The sequence below is a fragment of the Pempheris klunzingeri genome, chromosome 5 (genome assembly GCF_042242105.1).
Source record: "Pempheris klunzingeri isolate RE-2024b chromosome 5, fPemKlu1.hap1, whole genome shotgun sequence".
Lineage (NCBI taxonomy): Eukaryota > Metazoa > Chordata > Actinopteri > Acropomatiformes > Pempheridae > Pempheris > Pempheris klunzingeri.
Genome location: NC_092016.1, coordinates 11585952 through 11598409, shown reverse-complemented (window position 1 = coordinate 11598409; position 12458 = coordinate 11585952). Strand labels below are relative to the sequence as shown.

Below are 12458 nucleotides of genomic sequence, written 5' to 3'. Positions count from 1 at the left end.
CTTTTCTAAATCCAGGCACAAGGAACTCAGCCTGAATACCATGCATTTTTCCACATTGGAAAAAGGGACTAAAAGCCAGTTGGCTGTAATGTAGAACAGAGAGAATTTTTTTTAAATCCTGTTGCTTCATATCCACAGCATGCAAAACTTGGAGCTTGCGGGACTTAAAATTCACAGAGGCAACAATTAAAAATGAATAAACAAACACATCTACGTAAGGGTGAGGATTCTTCTCAACATAAATAAAAGTCCAGTAATAAGAGTATTTAGTACATTTTTGTCCTTCTTACATTGAGAGGATTTTGCACATACATTTTGTTACGTTGCCACATTTGTCTATTTGAGAGGTATTAACAACTATAAATAAATGTTGATCCAATAAAATGTAATTATTTACCCCAATTAAAGAAAAAAAAAACTGTCGTGCAGCGTTATTATTTCCAGTAATGACCGCTGTAGTACCACAGCTCCACCACATGGGGGTAGCATCGCCAGTTCACAGCTGGCCGATGAAAAAAGTTTATTTACTTCCGGTGAAGAGTTCAGCTGCTTCTGGATGATAAAGTAGTGGCGATAAAGGTAACCTTGCTTGTTTATTAGTCCGTTTATAGCGTTGAGACTCGTTTGTCTTATTTTCAGTGCTAGTTATAACTCCACCCTACCGATATCGCAGGTTAAATCCCACTCTAGAGATCGTTAGCCAGCTAGCAGCTTTGGCTGCTGACGCTAGCCGATCACAACCGTAAACACAACATCGATAACGTTAGTATTAGCATCGCACAGACAGTTTTGTAAATGCTTATCTGGACTTGTCTGTCGTTTGTTTGTTGTCATGCGTAGTAGAGTTCAAATTTAGCTAAATAGGACATCAGTAAACGTGAAAAGAGATTCATCAGTTCATCTAATGGCAATATTACGGAAGCCGAGAACGGCCGTGCTTGTAATTGTTTTTTGAATACTGTTATCTCGAGATTACGAGTTAATTATTTCGTTTTCTCGTTATCTCGATGCAATGAGATAATCAACCCGCTAACAAAACGTCGTCGCCCCTTATCATATGTAATGTGTATAACAGGCCCCTTGGACTCTTGTAGCTCCAGCAGCATTAGGGAAATATGAGTCTATTTTTACTATTAAAAGCCAGTCCTGTATTGTTGTCTATAATTTGTTGTTTTCCTGCTCCTAATGTGTATAGCACAGCGGGATTTTCATGAGCAAAAGGATAAAAAGTATTGGTAAAACCATGTCAGCTATCACCTGAAACATTACCAGTCCAGTCACTGCTCACTAAGGTCTAACACAGGCAGGAAATGTGTTATTAGGATATTTTTCAGTTGTAAAATGTCCTGTTAAGTGCTTGTTGTGATTACAGTTACAAAAAGGATTCTTATCATAAATATTTGTTTATACTATCTGTTTATTTTAAAAACCGATATGATTGTTTTCAGATTTTTGTAAACTTTCCAATTCATATGTTGTAAACTGACAAACGGACGCTGTGCTGTCTGGTGACTTTGTCAGGTGAGCAGCAAAGATGGAGTCCAGCGAGGAGGGGGGCCTCAGTGTCGGGGGCTCTGTGGGAGAGGAGAACTACTTCCTGGGATACACCTTCACCGACCGCTCCCACTCCAGCCGGGTGGTGAAGAGCATCATGGACCTGTGCCTGGAGGACGGCCTGTTCGCTGATGTCACCATCACCGTGGACAGCAAAGAGTTTCACCTGCACCGACTGGTGCTCTCGGCACAGAGCAGTTTCTTCCGCTCCATGTTCACCTCCAACCTCAAAGAGTCCCATAACCGCTCAATTGAGCTGAAAGATGTTGGTGCCTCCGTCTTTCAGCTGCTGATTGACTACATCTATCACGGGACGATTAAACTGAGGGTGGAGGACCTGCAGGACACCTATGAGATGGCAGATATGTACCAGCTGACTGCACTGTTTGAAGAATGCTCGCGCTTCCTCTCACGTACAGTGGAGGTCAAGAACTGTCTGCAGGTGATTCACTGTTTTTCAGAAACCTGGCTGTCTCTGCTACTTAGTCATGATTGTGTAGTATCAGTCTTATGATTACTTGTTTTTGCACAGGTCATGTGGCTTGCGGACAGACACAGTGACCAGGAGCTGTATACTGCAGCCAAGCATTGTGCTAAAATCCACCTCACCCAGCTGCATCAGACTGAAGAGTTTCTTAATCTGCCTCTCTGTCTGCTGTTGGACATCATCAAAGGTATTACACATTATTGTCCTGTCACTATTTACACATCAAGCTATATCATGCCTCTTCTCAAATCATACCCTTCTTTGGTAAACACATATTTTAAATTCTGTATGATATACAGTGGGGCAAAAAAGTATTTAGTCAGCCACCAATTGTGCAAGTTCTCCCACTTAAAAAGATGAGAGAGGCCTGTAATTTTCATCATAGGTACACTTCAACTATGAGAGACAGAATGGGGTGAAAGAATCCAGGAAATCACATTGTAGGATTTTTAATGAATTAATTGGTAAATTCCTCGGTAAAATAAGTATTTGGTCACCTACAAACAAGCAAGATTTCTGGCTCACAACCTCAAACAGTCACACTCCAAACTCCACTATGGCCAAGACCAAAGAGCTGTCAAAGGACACCAGAAACAAAATTGTAGACCTGCACCAGGCTGGGAAGACTGAATCTGCAATAGGTAAGCAGCTTGGTGTGAAGAAATCAACTGTGGGAGCAATTATTAGAAAATGGAAGACATGCAAGACCACTGATAATCTCCCTCGATCTGGGGCTCCGCGCAAGATCTCACCCCGTGGGGTCAAAATGATGAGCAAAAATCCCAGAACCACACGGGGGGACCTAGTGAATGACCTGCAGAGAGCTGGGACCAAAGTAAAAAGGCTACCATCAGTAACACACTACGCCGCCAGGGACTCAAATCCTGCAGTGCCAGACGTGTCCCCCTGCTTAAGCCAGTACATGTCCAGGCCCGTCTGAAGTTTGCTAGAGAGCATTTGGATGATCCAGAAGAGGATTGGGAGAATGTCATATGGTCAGATGAAACCAAAATAGAACTTTTTGGTAAAAACTCAACTAGTCGTGTTTGGAGGAGAAAGATATTTTCCACCATAATTTGCAAATAAATTCTTTAAAAATCCTACAATGTGATTTCCTGGATTCTTTCACCCCATTCTGTCTCTCATAGTTGAAGTGTACCTATGATGAAAATTACAGGCCTCTCTCATCTTTTTAAGTGGGAGAACTTGCACAATTGGTGGCTGACTAAATACTTTTTTGCCCCACTGTATGTCTTTAAACCTGCCTCAGATATGTAAACATCCTAAAGTAAACACCACGTTCATTGTCATGCTGTAGCACACAAAAGACACTCAAACTGAGTTTACAGTTTCTATAAACTTGATTTGCAAACTGTCCGGCTATGAAACTCTGCTGTGGCCTTGGTGGCTGACAAAGATGGAATGAAAAACTAATCTAAAAAGGTGATATTATGTTTGGGCAAATGGTTTTCCATTACCTTTTATAATTTGTACTAAGCTAAAACATTCAAAAACACTTATAATCCTATAACTCTCATATACACATTTTATGGGGCGACCTGGTAGCTGAATTGTTGACAAACACAATGTGCCTTGTTTGGTCCCCCTCTCTCGCACAAGTCATTTCCTGTCTGCCTCTCCACAAACAACTATACATAAAGCCTAAAAAGAAAAAAACAGATTTTATCATTGTGACTCACCAGGCCTTGTGTTTGTCTGTGTTCAGATGGAGTTCCCAGCTCCCAGAATCCCACACTGGCCATCGAGTCGTGGATAAACCACAACAAGGTGGAGAGAGAAGAGTTTTCTTGTATCCTCCAAGAAAATCTCAAGGTATCATTCTGAGCATGTATATATTGAAGAGGGTGCTGCCATTTTATGTTGTAATTATTTGCATCTGTGACGTTTGATGTCTCTTCATCTTGTGTGTCTACAGGAAATCGGTGAGAATGTCCACATTTACCTGATTGGCAAAGAGGAGACGAGAACTCACTCCCTGGCTGTGTCACTTCACTGCGATGAGGACGATGCGATCAGTGTGAGCGGCCAGAACAGTTTATGCCATCAGATCACAGCAGCCTGTAAACATGGAGGCGACCTGTATGTGGTGGGGGGGTCTATTCCTCGCCGCATGTGGAAGTGCAACATGCACACCATGGACTGGGAGCGCTGCGCTCCACTGCCCAGAGACCGTCTCCACCACACCATGGTGTCCGTCTCTACTGAGGACGCGATCTACTCACTAGGAGGTAAGACTCTGCAGGACACTCTCTCTAACGCCGTCATCTACTACACAGTGAAGGACAACATGTGGACAGAGACCAGCCAGCTGGACACCGCGGTGTCCGGGGCCGCCGGTGTCAACCTGGGAGGTACCATCTACCTGCTCGGAGGGGAGGAGAACGACATGGACTTTTTTACCAAGCCGTCTCGGCTGATTCAGTGCTTTGACACCGCCTCCCAGAAGTGCCAGATCAAACCATACATGCTGCCGTTCGCGGGCTGCATGCACGCTGCGGTCCACATGGACGTTATATTCATCGTAGCAGAGGGAGACTCCCTGGTGTGCTACAACCCTCTGCTGGAGAGCTTCACCCGCCTGCGCTTCCCAGAGGTGTGGAGCTGTGTTCCTTCACTGTGGAAGGTGGCCAGCTGTAACGGCTGCATATACGTCTTCAGGGACAAATGTAAGAAAGGTGACGCAAACACGTTAAAGTTTAACCCGGCCACATCTGTCGTCTCTGTTATCAGAGGTATAAAAATCCTCCTCACAAACTGGCAGTTTGTTTTGGCCTGAACTGTCCTCTGGATATTCACACTGTGGTCCACAAACTCACCACGGACAATCAGGGAAGACTGTTGGATAACTTACCATGACTTCACCGCTCAGACATCCTGCGAGGAGACCTGCTCCAAAAGTATTTACTCAGCTGGTTTCTGTGTCACTCATTCCGTTCCGACTTCACCACTAGACCAGTAAAAAGTGCGTGCGTGTGTGCGTGTCACAGTGACTCTCATTGTGGACCCCCAATTTGTGATGATGCTGTAACCAGTGACGAACGTATCGACATTGTTTTCTGTGCTCTGCTTGTTTAATGACACGCATGACCAACTTCAGTGTAAAAACTTTGCAGAACATAAAACATCTTTCAGTATATTATATGAGATAAGTGTATCATGATGTTGTAGGCTGAATACCCTCAGATGTCAAATTTTAAGAATTGTGCATAAACGTGATAATGGAAGGTGTTTTCTAACTTCAATTTTTCACAGTTTCTTGTTTTAAGATTGTATTTTTTGATGTACAACATACCTGTTCATGTTAAACCGTTAACAGAAATGTCAAATATAATCGCTGTAGCTACAAGCCGTCACTGTTTGTTTTGATATTTATGGCTCTTCAGCCTTTATGTATTAACTATCCCCTACTATTAATACTATGTTTATTACCAGGGATTTAGGATCTTTCATTCTTGCAATTATACAGTGATGTATTTAGAAATGGTACACTTTGTTGCTGTGTAGCTATTGAAAGCTTTGCCTCAACAAAGGCATAACTCCTAACGGTATTTATCTTTGGATTGGTAATGCATCTTGTGAATGGCGAGGTGGTAAAGGTGCCTGTTTTGTCCTTGGGGGGGAAAAGGGGGAGCTGAAGGAGAGAAAGCTACTACAGAGTGGCCAGAACTTTGATCCCATTGATGTGTTGCAGGAGGCTGTGCAGCTGAAACCCAAACCCAGTAACATGTCAGACTTTGTGAACTATTCTAAGCATCAGTTGCTGACGCCAAGATGAGGGGTGGGGGTTTCTGGGGGCACATATGCGCCTCCATAAGAACTCCCAATAGGAACTGACGGCCACTACGAGCACCATCTGACATGCAGTCCCTTCATGTTGGGCAATAAAGCTGTTTATAGCCCCCATATCACAGTTCACCGCCTCACATGTGATCGCTTGGTGAGATCCATTTGTAGATGTGTGTTTTTAATGCTCCTGAGGGCTGTGATGTAAAAATGTACAGTCCAGCGTTTGGTCAGTGAGTGAGGTTTAGAGCGAAGGTGGATCGCCAGGAGCTGTAGTGACCTTGGGACTGCTTGCTGAGGGCAGGACAGAATTCCTGAAGGGACACATGGTCTAGAGTGACAAGGCCATCTGCTGTAGCGCCAGCAGTAGGAGGAAGGTGGAGGGGGTTGGACGCGGGGGTGCTGAGAATTCCTTTTGCTGGGGTGTGGAGGGAGTAGATATTCTGGGATATCGCTGCTTGAACTCCGCCGGGAAACGTGTTTCTTTGGCATTTTTCAAACGGAAATCTGAGGGAGAATTTCTGAACACTTGATGGTGAGAGGGGATTGCTGCAGGGTTAAATGGGGAAGGTATTTTTCGGGCCCTTCAGCTCTACATGAGGCGTTTGGTGATAATGGTCTTGGTGTGTTGCCGTTTTACTTCGGTGGATCCAGTTTCCTCTCCATCTCAGCACAGCCGGAGCTGAGAGAGCGGGATCTGGCAGGCCTTCTGGCTCCAACCTCTCAGGGGATCATCTTCAAGGGATCTTCTTTGGAGTTGTACCGTGCATGGCAAGGATCTACTCTCTTGCTGCCTCACTGAAATTGCATGGCCTAAACGAATGAATATTTTTATGAGGCGCCTTGCACCAGAGATGGGCCAGGACCAAACCAAGCAGCAGATAGAGAAGGGCCTGAGGCTGTACCAGTCCAATCAGACAGACAAAGCCCTGCACGTCTGGACAAAAGTGCTGGAGAAGACCTCAGATCCTGGAGGGAAGTTTCGAGTGTTGGGGTGCCTGATCACAGCTCACTCAGAAATGGGAAAATATAAAGATATGCTCAAGGTAAGGCTTGTAAAGAGCAGTATGCAACATACAGTAACTTGTGTTGATGAGTGTACTCTTTTGGTAAAATATATATCCAAGCAAGGTGATTTTCTCCTTGTATGGAAAATGTTCCTTTAATTAATAATCTTACTCTAAATAGCCGTTTTGTGATTTGGTTTAGCTAATCCATACTAAGACATTTCTCACATTTTTACTTCTGTGTGATCATATTTAATGTTATGTAACCAGCTGTGTGTGTGTGTGTGTGTGTGTCAGAGGCTGAATGCTACTGAATATCTCATCATTTTATACGTCATCACATCTGCTCAGATCCAGTACAATTCATGCTGTCAGTAGCATTTTACCATTTCTGCAATGTCCGAGGGATTTGTGAACGTGAAGAGTTCAAACGTCACCGTCTTGGTTCCATTTACAGTGATCTTGAGAAGCATGGGTTAATTTGTGGCTTCCACACGATGCACAGTAAATAAGTGCCCTGCAACCTGAGTATCAGTGTGGGGTGTCTTGTTGACATAATCATCTTTACTCAAGCAGCACCCACTCTCTTTCACCCAGCTTTAATGAGGACTCAAAGTAGGCGAGCCTTATGTCTTTGAATAAATGTACCACAGAATTTCGCCTTTGGTCTGTATAATTTTGAATTTAACGGCCATCCAGTTATTCACTATCTGCCTGCAAGTTTTCCCTCATCCTTACTTTCTCTTTGCAGTACGCTCTAGATCAAATCGACACGGCCAGAGAAATGGAGGACCCAGACTACCTGACGGAGGGCTACCTGAACTTGGCACGCAGCAACGAGAAGCTGTGCGACTTCCAGAAAACGGTGTCCTACTGTAAGACCTGCTTAAACATGCAGGGCACCACTGTGAGCCTGCAGCTCAACGGCCAGGTATGTCTTAGCATGGGCAATGCCTTCCTGGGCCTCAGTGTCTTCCAGAAAGCTCTGGAGAGTTACGAGAAGGCCCTGCGTTACGCACACAACAACGATGACAAGATGCTGGAGTGCAGAGTCTGCTGCAGTCTGGGGAACATCTATGTCCAGCTTAAGGTATGTTTTATCAAATGATTTGATTGTTCTGAGTCTATTTTAATGTGTGCTGCTCTGCAAACACTACAACTCTTTCCTCAGCATTATTGTTTGTCTAAAGGTCTAAAAAAAATTTGATATTATAGCGAAAGAGTCTAAATAAGAACCTTTCCAGGCTGTAAAAAACCCCAACAAAATCCTACAATCATTATTGACTTCTAAGGTTTTTTATTTGGGTAAAACACTCATTGGGCTGCACGTGTGACTTGATTGCGCAATCAATACTGATGTTGCCAATGTATTTGCAGAGTATGATAACACTGCAGAGCATCCAAGCAAACATCATCAATGGTTAGCTCATGTAGTGCTGGACATTGTTAAACAAGGGCAGAGTGAGCAGGCTGTCTGGCGGGGGCTTATGTAGTACCCTTGACATCAGAGATTTGTAAGAGTAATCCCTCGGCTTCCCAGGGAGGATTGATTTCAATGGGATTGTGATGAAGTAGCGTTTGAAGAATGCACTCATATGTCAACGTTATTTCACCAAAGAAAAGATTTATTATGTCTGTTAATAATAGATTTTTTTTTAATACTGTCAAGGTGAATGTCAGTAGTTTGACTAAGATGCTGCCACTTGTGGGCAATAATTTGACATCGGAGGTCTTACTCATCAGTAATGTCTGCCAACAGGACTACGAGAAGGCCCTGTTCTTCCCCTGCAAAGCAGCTGAGCTCGTCAATGACTACGGCAAAAGCTGGAGCCTCAAGTATCGAGCCATGAGCCAGTACCACATGTCTGTAGCCTACAGGAAGCTGGAGCGCCTGCCAGACGCCATGGAATGCTGTGAGGTATTGTTTTATAAAACCGTCCAACATGTGATTACTGTCCTCAGAGACGGGGCTCATCTCCCAAAGACAAATTTGCCTGTGGAGAATGTGACAGTTTTTGTCTCCTCACTAAGTTGCCGTCCCCCGATGCCTTTGGCTGTTCTGATGTCGGAGCTGCAGATACAGTAGATGTTGTGCGGCCGACAGGTGCAAGCGCCAGTTGTTCTGATGTACCAGGCCTTAGACCCCGACAAAAATATGCCCACAGAGGCGCTGGTTTAAAGTGTTAATGAAGAGGGTAGCTTTAGTCTTCACTCTGTTCTAATTATGTACTGAGGGTGAAAAATAACTTTATGTCATTGCCTTGGAGTGCAAAAGTATAGTAACAAGATGACAGGATGTATTTCAGATTTATTACATTTGCCAAACACATTTAGCTAAACAATTTACACATCTTGTCATATTTAGAATACCAGTGTACAAGAGGAGTCCTAAAGGTGAACCAACAACTTGTCACGTCCCGTATCACTTATGAGCCTGGTTTAAGTGAACATATACTGATACCGAAACTGCTAAATGAAATAACTGCAAGCCATTTGTAAAAGTAGTTACTACTAAATAGTCTCATCCAGAGAATGTTCATCAACTGTACCCTTGGAAAAATTTGCATTTGTAATGAGACTTAATTTTAGGCAGCATGTTATAAATTATGATACTGTGTAGTTTAGTGCTGCTATTTAATCTAAATATTTCTGCTGATTATCGACCTCCAATTTCATTAGATTTGAGCAGAACTTTGGTATCACAGGTCAGAGGGTCAGACAGACACCTCTCTCCTCTAAAAACCTCCATCTTCCCCTTCAACAGGAATCTATGAAGATTGCTCTGCAGCACGGTGACCGTCCTCTGCAGGCTCTGTGCTTACTAAACTTTGCTGACATACACCGCTGCAGACAGGACGTTGATGTAAGGTGCCACCATTTGTGCAGACTTCACTCAGCTTTTTACTGCTGCAGCGTTGTGAGCTTTATTTTGATATTTCTCCTTCCTCCATCTAGAAAGCATTCCCTCGTTACGAGTCGGCACTGGGTATCATGACTGAGATTGGAAACCGTCTTGGACAGACACACGTCTACCTGGGGGTTGCAAAGTGTTGGCTTCTGCAAAAAGAATTTGACAAGGTACCTGAAACTAAATATATATCTCACTTGCAAAATGTGACCGACTACTTGTTTTACATGGGTTACATGGGTTCTGTGACACAGCCTCATTTGCTTTCCAGGCTCTGGATTCTTTGCAGCGAGCGCAGGAGTTGGCGGATGGAATGGGTAACAAGGTAACTGATGTTCCTTACAAATCACCCAAGTAAAGCTGCAATTATTTGTCTCCATTAATCTGCAAGTCAATCAATAGGAAATTAATCAGCAACTATTTTAATAATAGTACAAATAATTTTGCCAAACATTTGCATTTGATTTCTTCATCACACCTGATAGTAAACTGAATATCTTTGGGTCTCTGACTGTTGGACAAAAGAAGACATTTGAAGACAATACCATTGGCTCTAGGAAGTACTGATTGTTATTGACAAGATGATTCAATGATAAAGAAAATGATAATTAGTTGCGCAACACACAAGTTGCATAAATCATACAAGTACACTCAGAAGTCACACTGCTGACCGTCTTTTTCCGACCTGTATCTCCAGCTGTGCATGCTGAAGGCACACTGCCTGAGTGAAGGGATTTATCGCAGCCGGGGGCAGCAGGAGGAGCTCAGAGAGCAGGTGGTGAAGTTCCTGCAGTGCGTTGAGGAGCTGGAGCTCTACTGCGGCATGTGTGGAGAGTCCATCGGGGACAGGGACCAAAAACTGCAGGCCTTACCCTGTTCCCACATTTTCCATCTCAAGTGAGTCTTCCAGCATGACGTACTTGTCATTATGTTTCAAATTTCAGAGATAACACAAATTATTGAGTGTGATTTTTCTTTTGGTGTTCTTGAGATGTACGTTTTCCTCCAAAAGAAGTATCCAGGGTGATGTAGGCTTTGATCACAGTGGTGAATACAGACTAGGTTTTCAGATCTGGTTTAAAAAAAAGAGATTTTTATGTGTGTATTTTTTTAACACATTTACACACCCACAGATGAAGCTGCTGACATTCAACTGTTTTATCCTTTCAGGTGTCTGCAGACAAACGGGACAAAGGGGTGTCCTAAATGTTTCAAGTCCTCCATGAAGCCCGGATTCGTGTGATTGTGAGACTGTGTTTGTGCGTCGGATCTGCAGACACAGCGTGAAGCCTCGCAGGCGCCTGACTGATCTCAGAGCAGCAGGCAGCCTCAGGATGTGCTGAAGATGTTTGAGGAGTAATAATTCGCTGCTCTGTGCAGAGGACGTTGAACTGAACCCAGAGTGTTGCAGAGAAGCGGCTCTGAGGACACAATCGAGACGTCCCATGTTATTGACAGACCTCAACCTGTGAGTTACAGCCGACAGAGGAGGTTTAACTGACAGCGTTACGTTTCAATATAAGCTGAAGAAGAAAGAACCTACATTGTCTCTGCTGACTGGCCATTTGTTGCAGAATTTAAATCTAGAGAAATATGGACCGTCCAAAGAGCATTTATAACCTGTATTTGCTATTTTATGCATTAGAATTGTTCAGTAAAATCAAGATGAGATGATCTTTGGAAGAAGAATTCAGTGATATCTTAGTCACAGGGTTTGTTATTATTATCATTATTATTACCTTTTACATAACACCCACTTGTTCCTCACTCAACAGTTTTCTGATTTTTTAAAATCAGGACACAGAGCCATTTCTGAATCTAACTGATTTCATACATGGTATATTTATTACTGTATTCATGTACATACTATTCTCATGTTCATTTTGACAGTTTGAGTTATTTGACGTGTTTTGTAAAACCTAAAAACAGCTAAAATCTCTTAACCATTCGAAAACTAGTATGTCTTTACAAAACAGGTTCATGCAGCTGTTTTTTTTCTTTCTTCCTTTTTCACTGAGATTAAGGAGCAGGATCAACACACATTGTGTTCATAGAAATTCCTTTTCTGTCCATTTCTGGGAATATTTTACTCTCAAGTCTGACATCAACATAAATTTGATGCAATTTAAGGACAAATATTGCTGAGAAGGAAACCTAAAAGGAAAGGATCTTCTTTGACCAATCACACTCGTCAGATAATTGTCTGGAGGAGACACATACAGTAGGTTTCAACGTAGTGTATTCACATTTGTAGTCATATGTAAATAGTAAAATAATAATTAGTAAAATCTGAATAGCTCAGATTAAGATTCAAGGCAAGTGTAAGGTGATTTTGAGGGAGAAAGACGAAAAGCCATCACGTGAGTTGTTGTTGCATGTTTCATTTATAGTGCCGAGCAACAAAATTGGATCACATCAAATTATGTATCCATATAGCGGTATTTACTTATTTCAGAATGGTTTATTAAAAGTATTTCTTAATATTCAGTGGCTTTATCATTGGTATTCCTTATATTTATGTTCAATTTAGTTTAGTTACATCTGGGGAAAAGATCTGTATCAACCAAAATCATCATTGGCTTAAAGAAGGTTTTCCTAAGAAACTGAGTGCCTTCTACTAGATTTGTTTTTGTAGTAAAAACAACTGTAGTTTTAGTTTACAGAAGTACTCTTTTAAAACATGAATGTGAGACACTGA

At 42.7% G+C, this 12458-nt stretch overlaps 2 protein-coding genes across 3 annotated transcripts; both read left to right on the top strand.

Moving 5' to 3' along the window:
* Positions 1-538: 538 nt before the first annotated feature.
* Positions 539-5423, top strand: kbtbd4 (kelch repeat and BTB (POZ) domain containing 4). 2 transcript variants are annotated; one of them, XM_070831246.1, is made up of 5 exons: positions 539-579; positions 1522-1996; positions 2087-2228; positions 3768-3874; positions 3978-5423. In XM_070831246.1, the coding sequence occupies exons 2-5, from the start codon at positions 1535-1537 to the stop codon at positions 4836-4838; spliced, it is 1572 nt and encodes a 523-aa protein (XP_070687347.1). In that variant the 5' UTR covers positions 539-579; positions 1522-1534; the 3' UTR covers positions 4839-5423. The 2 variants fall into 2 exon arrangements, with proteins under 2 accessions (XP_070687347.1, XP_070687346.1); XM_070831245.1 differs by having other exon boundaries at positions 541-579; positions 1527-1996.
* Positions 5424-6317: 894 nt separating this feature from the next.
* On the top strand, positions 6318-11492 carry rapsn (receptor-associated protein of the synapse, 43kD). The gene is made up of 8 exons (XM_070831191.1): positions 6318-6891; positions 7604-7942; positions 8612-8770; positions 9617-9715; positions 9808-9930; positions 10032-10085; positions 10458-10657; positions 10931-11492. The coding sequence occupies exons 1-8, from the start codon at positions 6667-6669 to the stop codon at positions 11001-11003; spliced, it is 1272 nt and encodes a 423-aa protein (XP_070687292.1). The 5' UTR covers positions 6318-6666; the 3' UTR covers positions 11004-11492.
* Positions 11493-12458: the final 966 nt, after the last annotated feature.

Bases quoted from the DNA above. Each gene is read 5' to 3' on its own strand.
- kbtbd4 (XM_070831246.1), top strand. From the start codon at position 1,535: ATGGAGTCCAGCGAGGAGGGGGGCCTCAGTGTCGGGGGCTCTGTGGGA. The intron at 1,997-2,086 runs GTGATTCACTGT...GTTTTTGCACAG, and splicing joins AGGTCAAGAACTGTCTGCAG to GTCATGTGGCTTGCGGACAG. The intron at 2,229-3,767 runs GTATTACACATT...GTCTGTGTTCAG, and splicing joins GCTGTTGGACATCATCAAAG to ATGGAGTTCCCAGCTCCCAG.
- rapsn (XM_070831191.1), top strand. From the start codon at position 6,667: ATGAATATTTTTATGAGGCGCCTTGCACCAGAGATGGGCCAGGACCAA. The intron at 6,892-7,603 runs GTAAGGCTTGTA...TTCTCTTTGCAG, and splicing joins AATATAAAGATATGCTCAAG to TACGCTCTAGATCAAATCGA. The intron at 8,771-9,616 runs GTATTGTTTTAT...CCCCTTCAACAG, and splicing joins ACGCCATGGAATGCTGTGAG to GAATCTATGAAGATTGCTCT.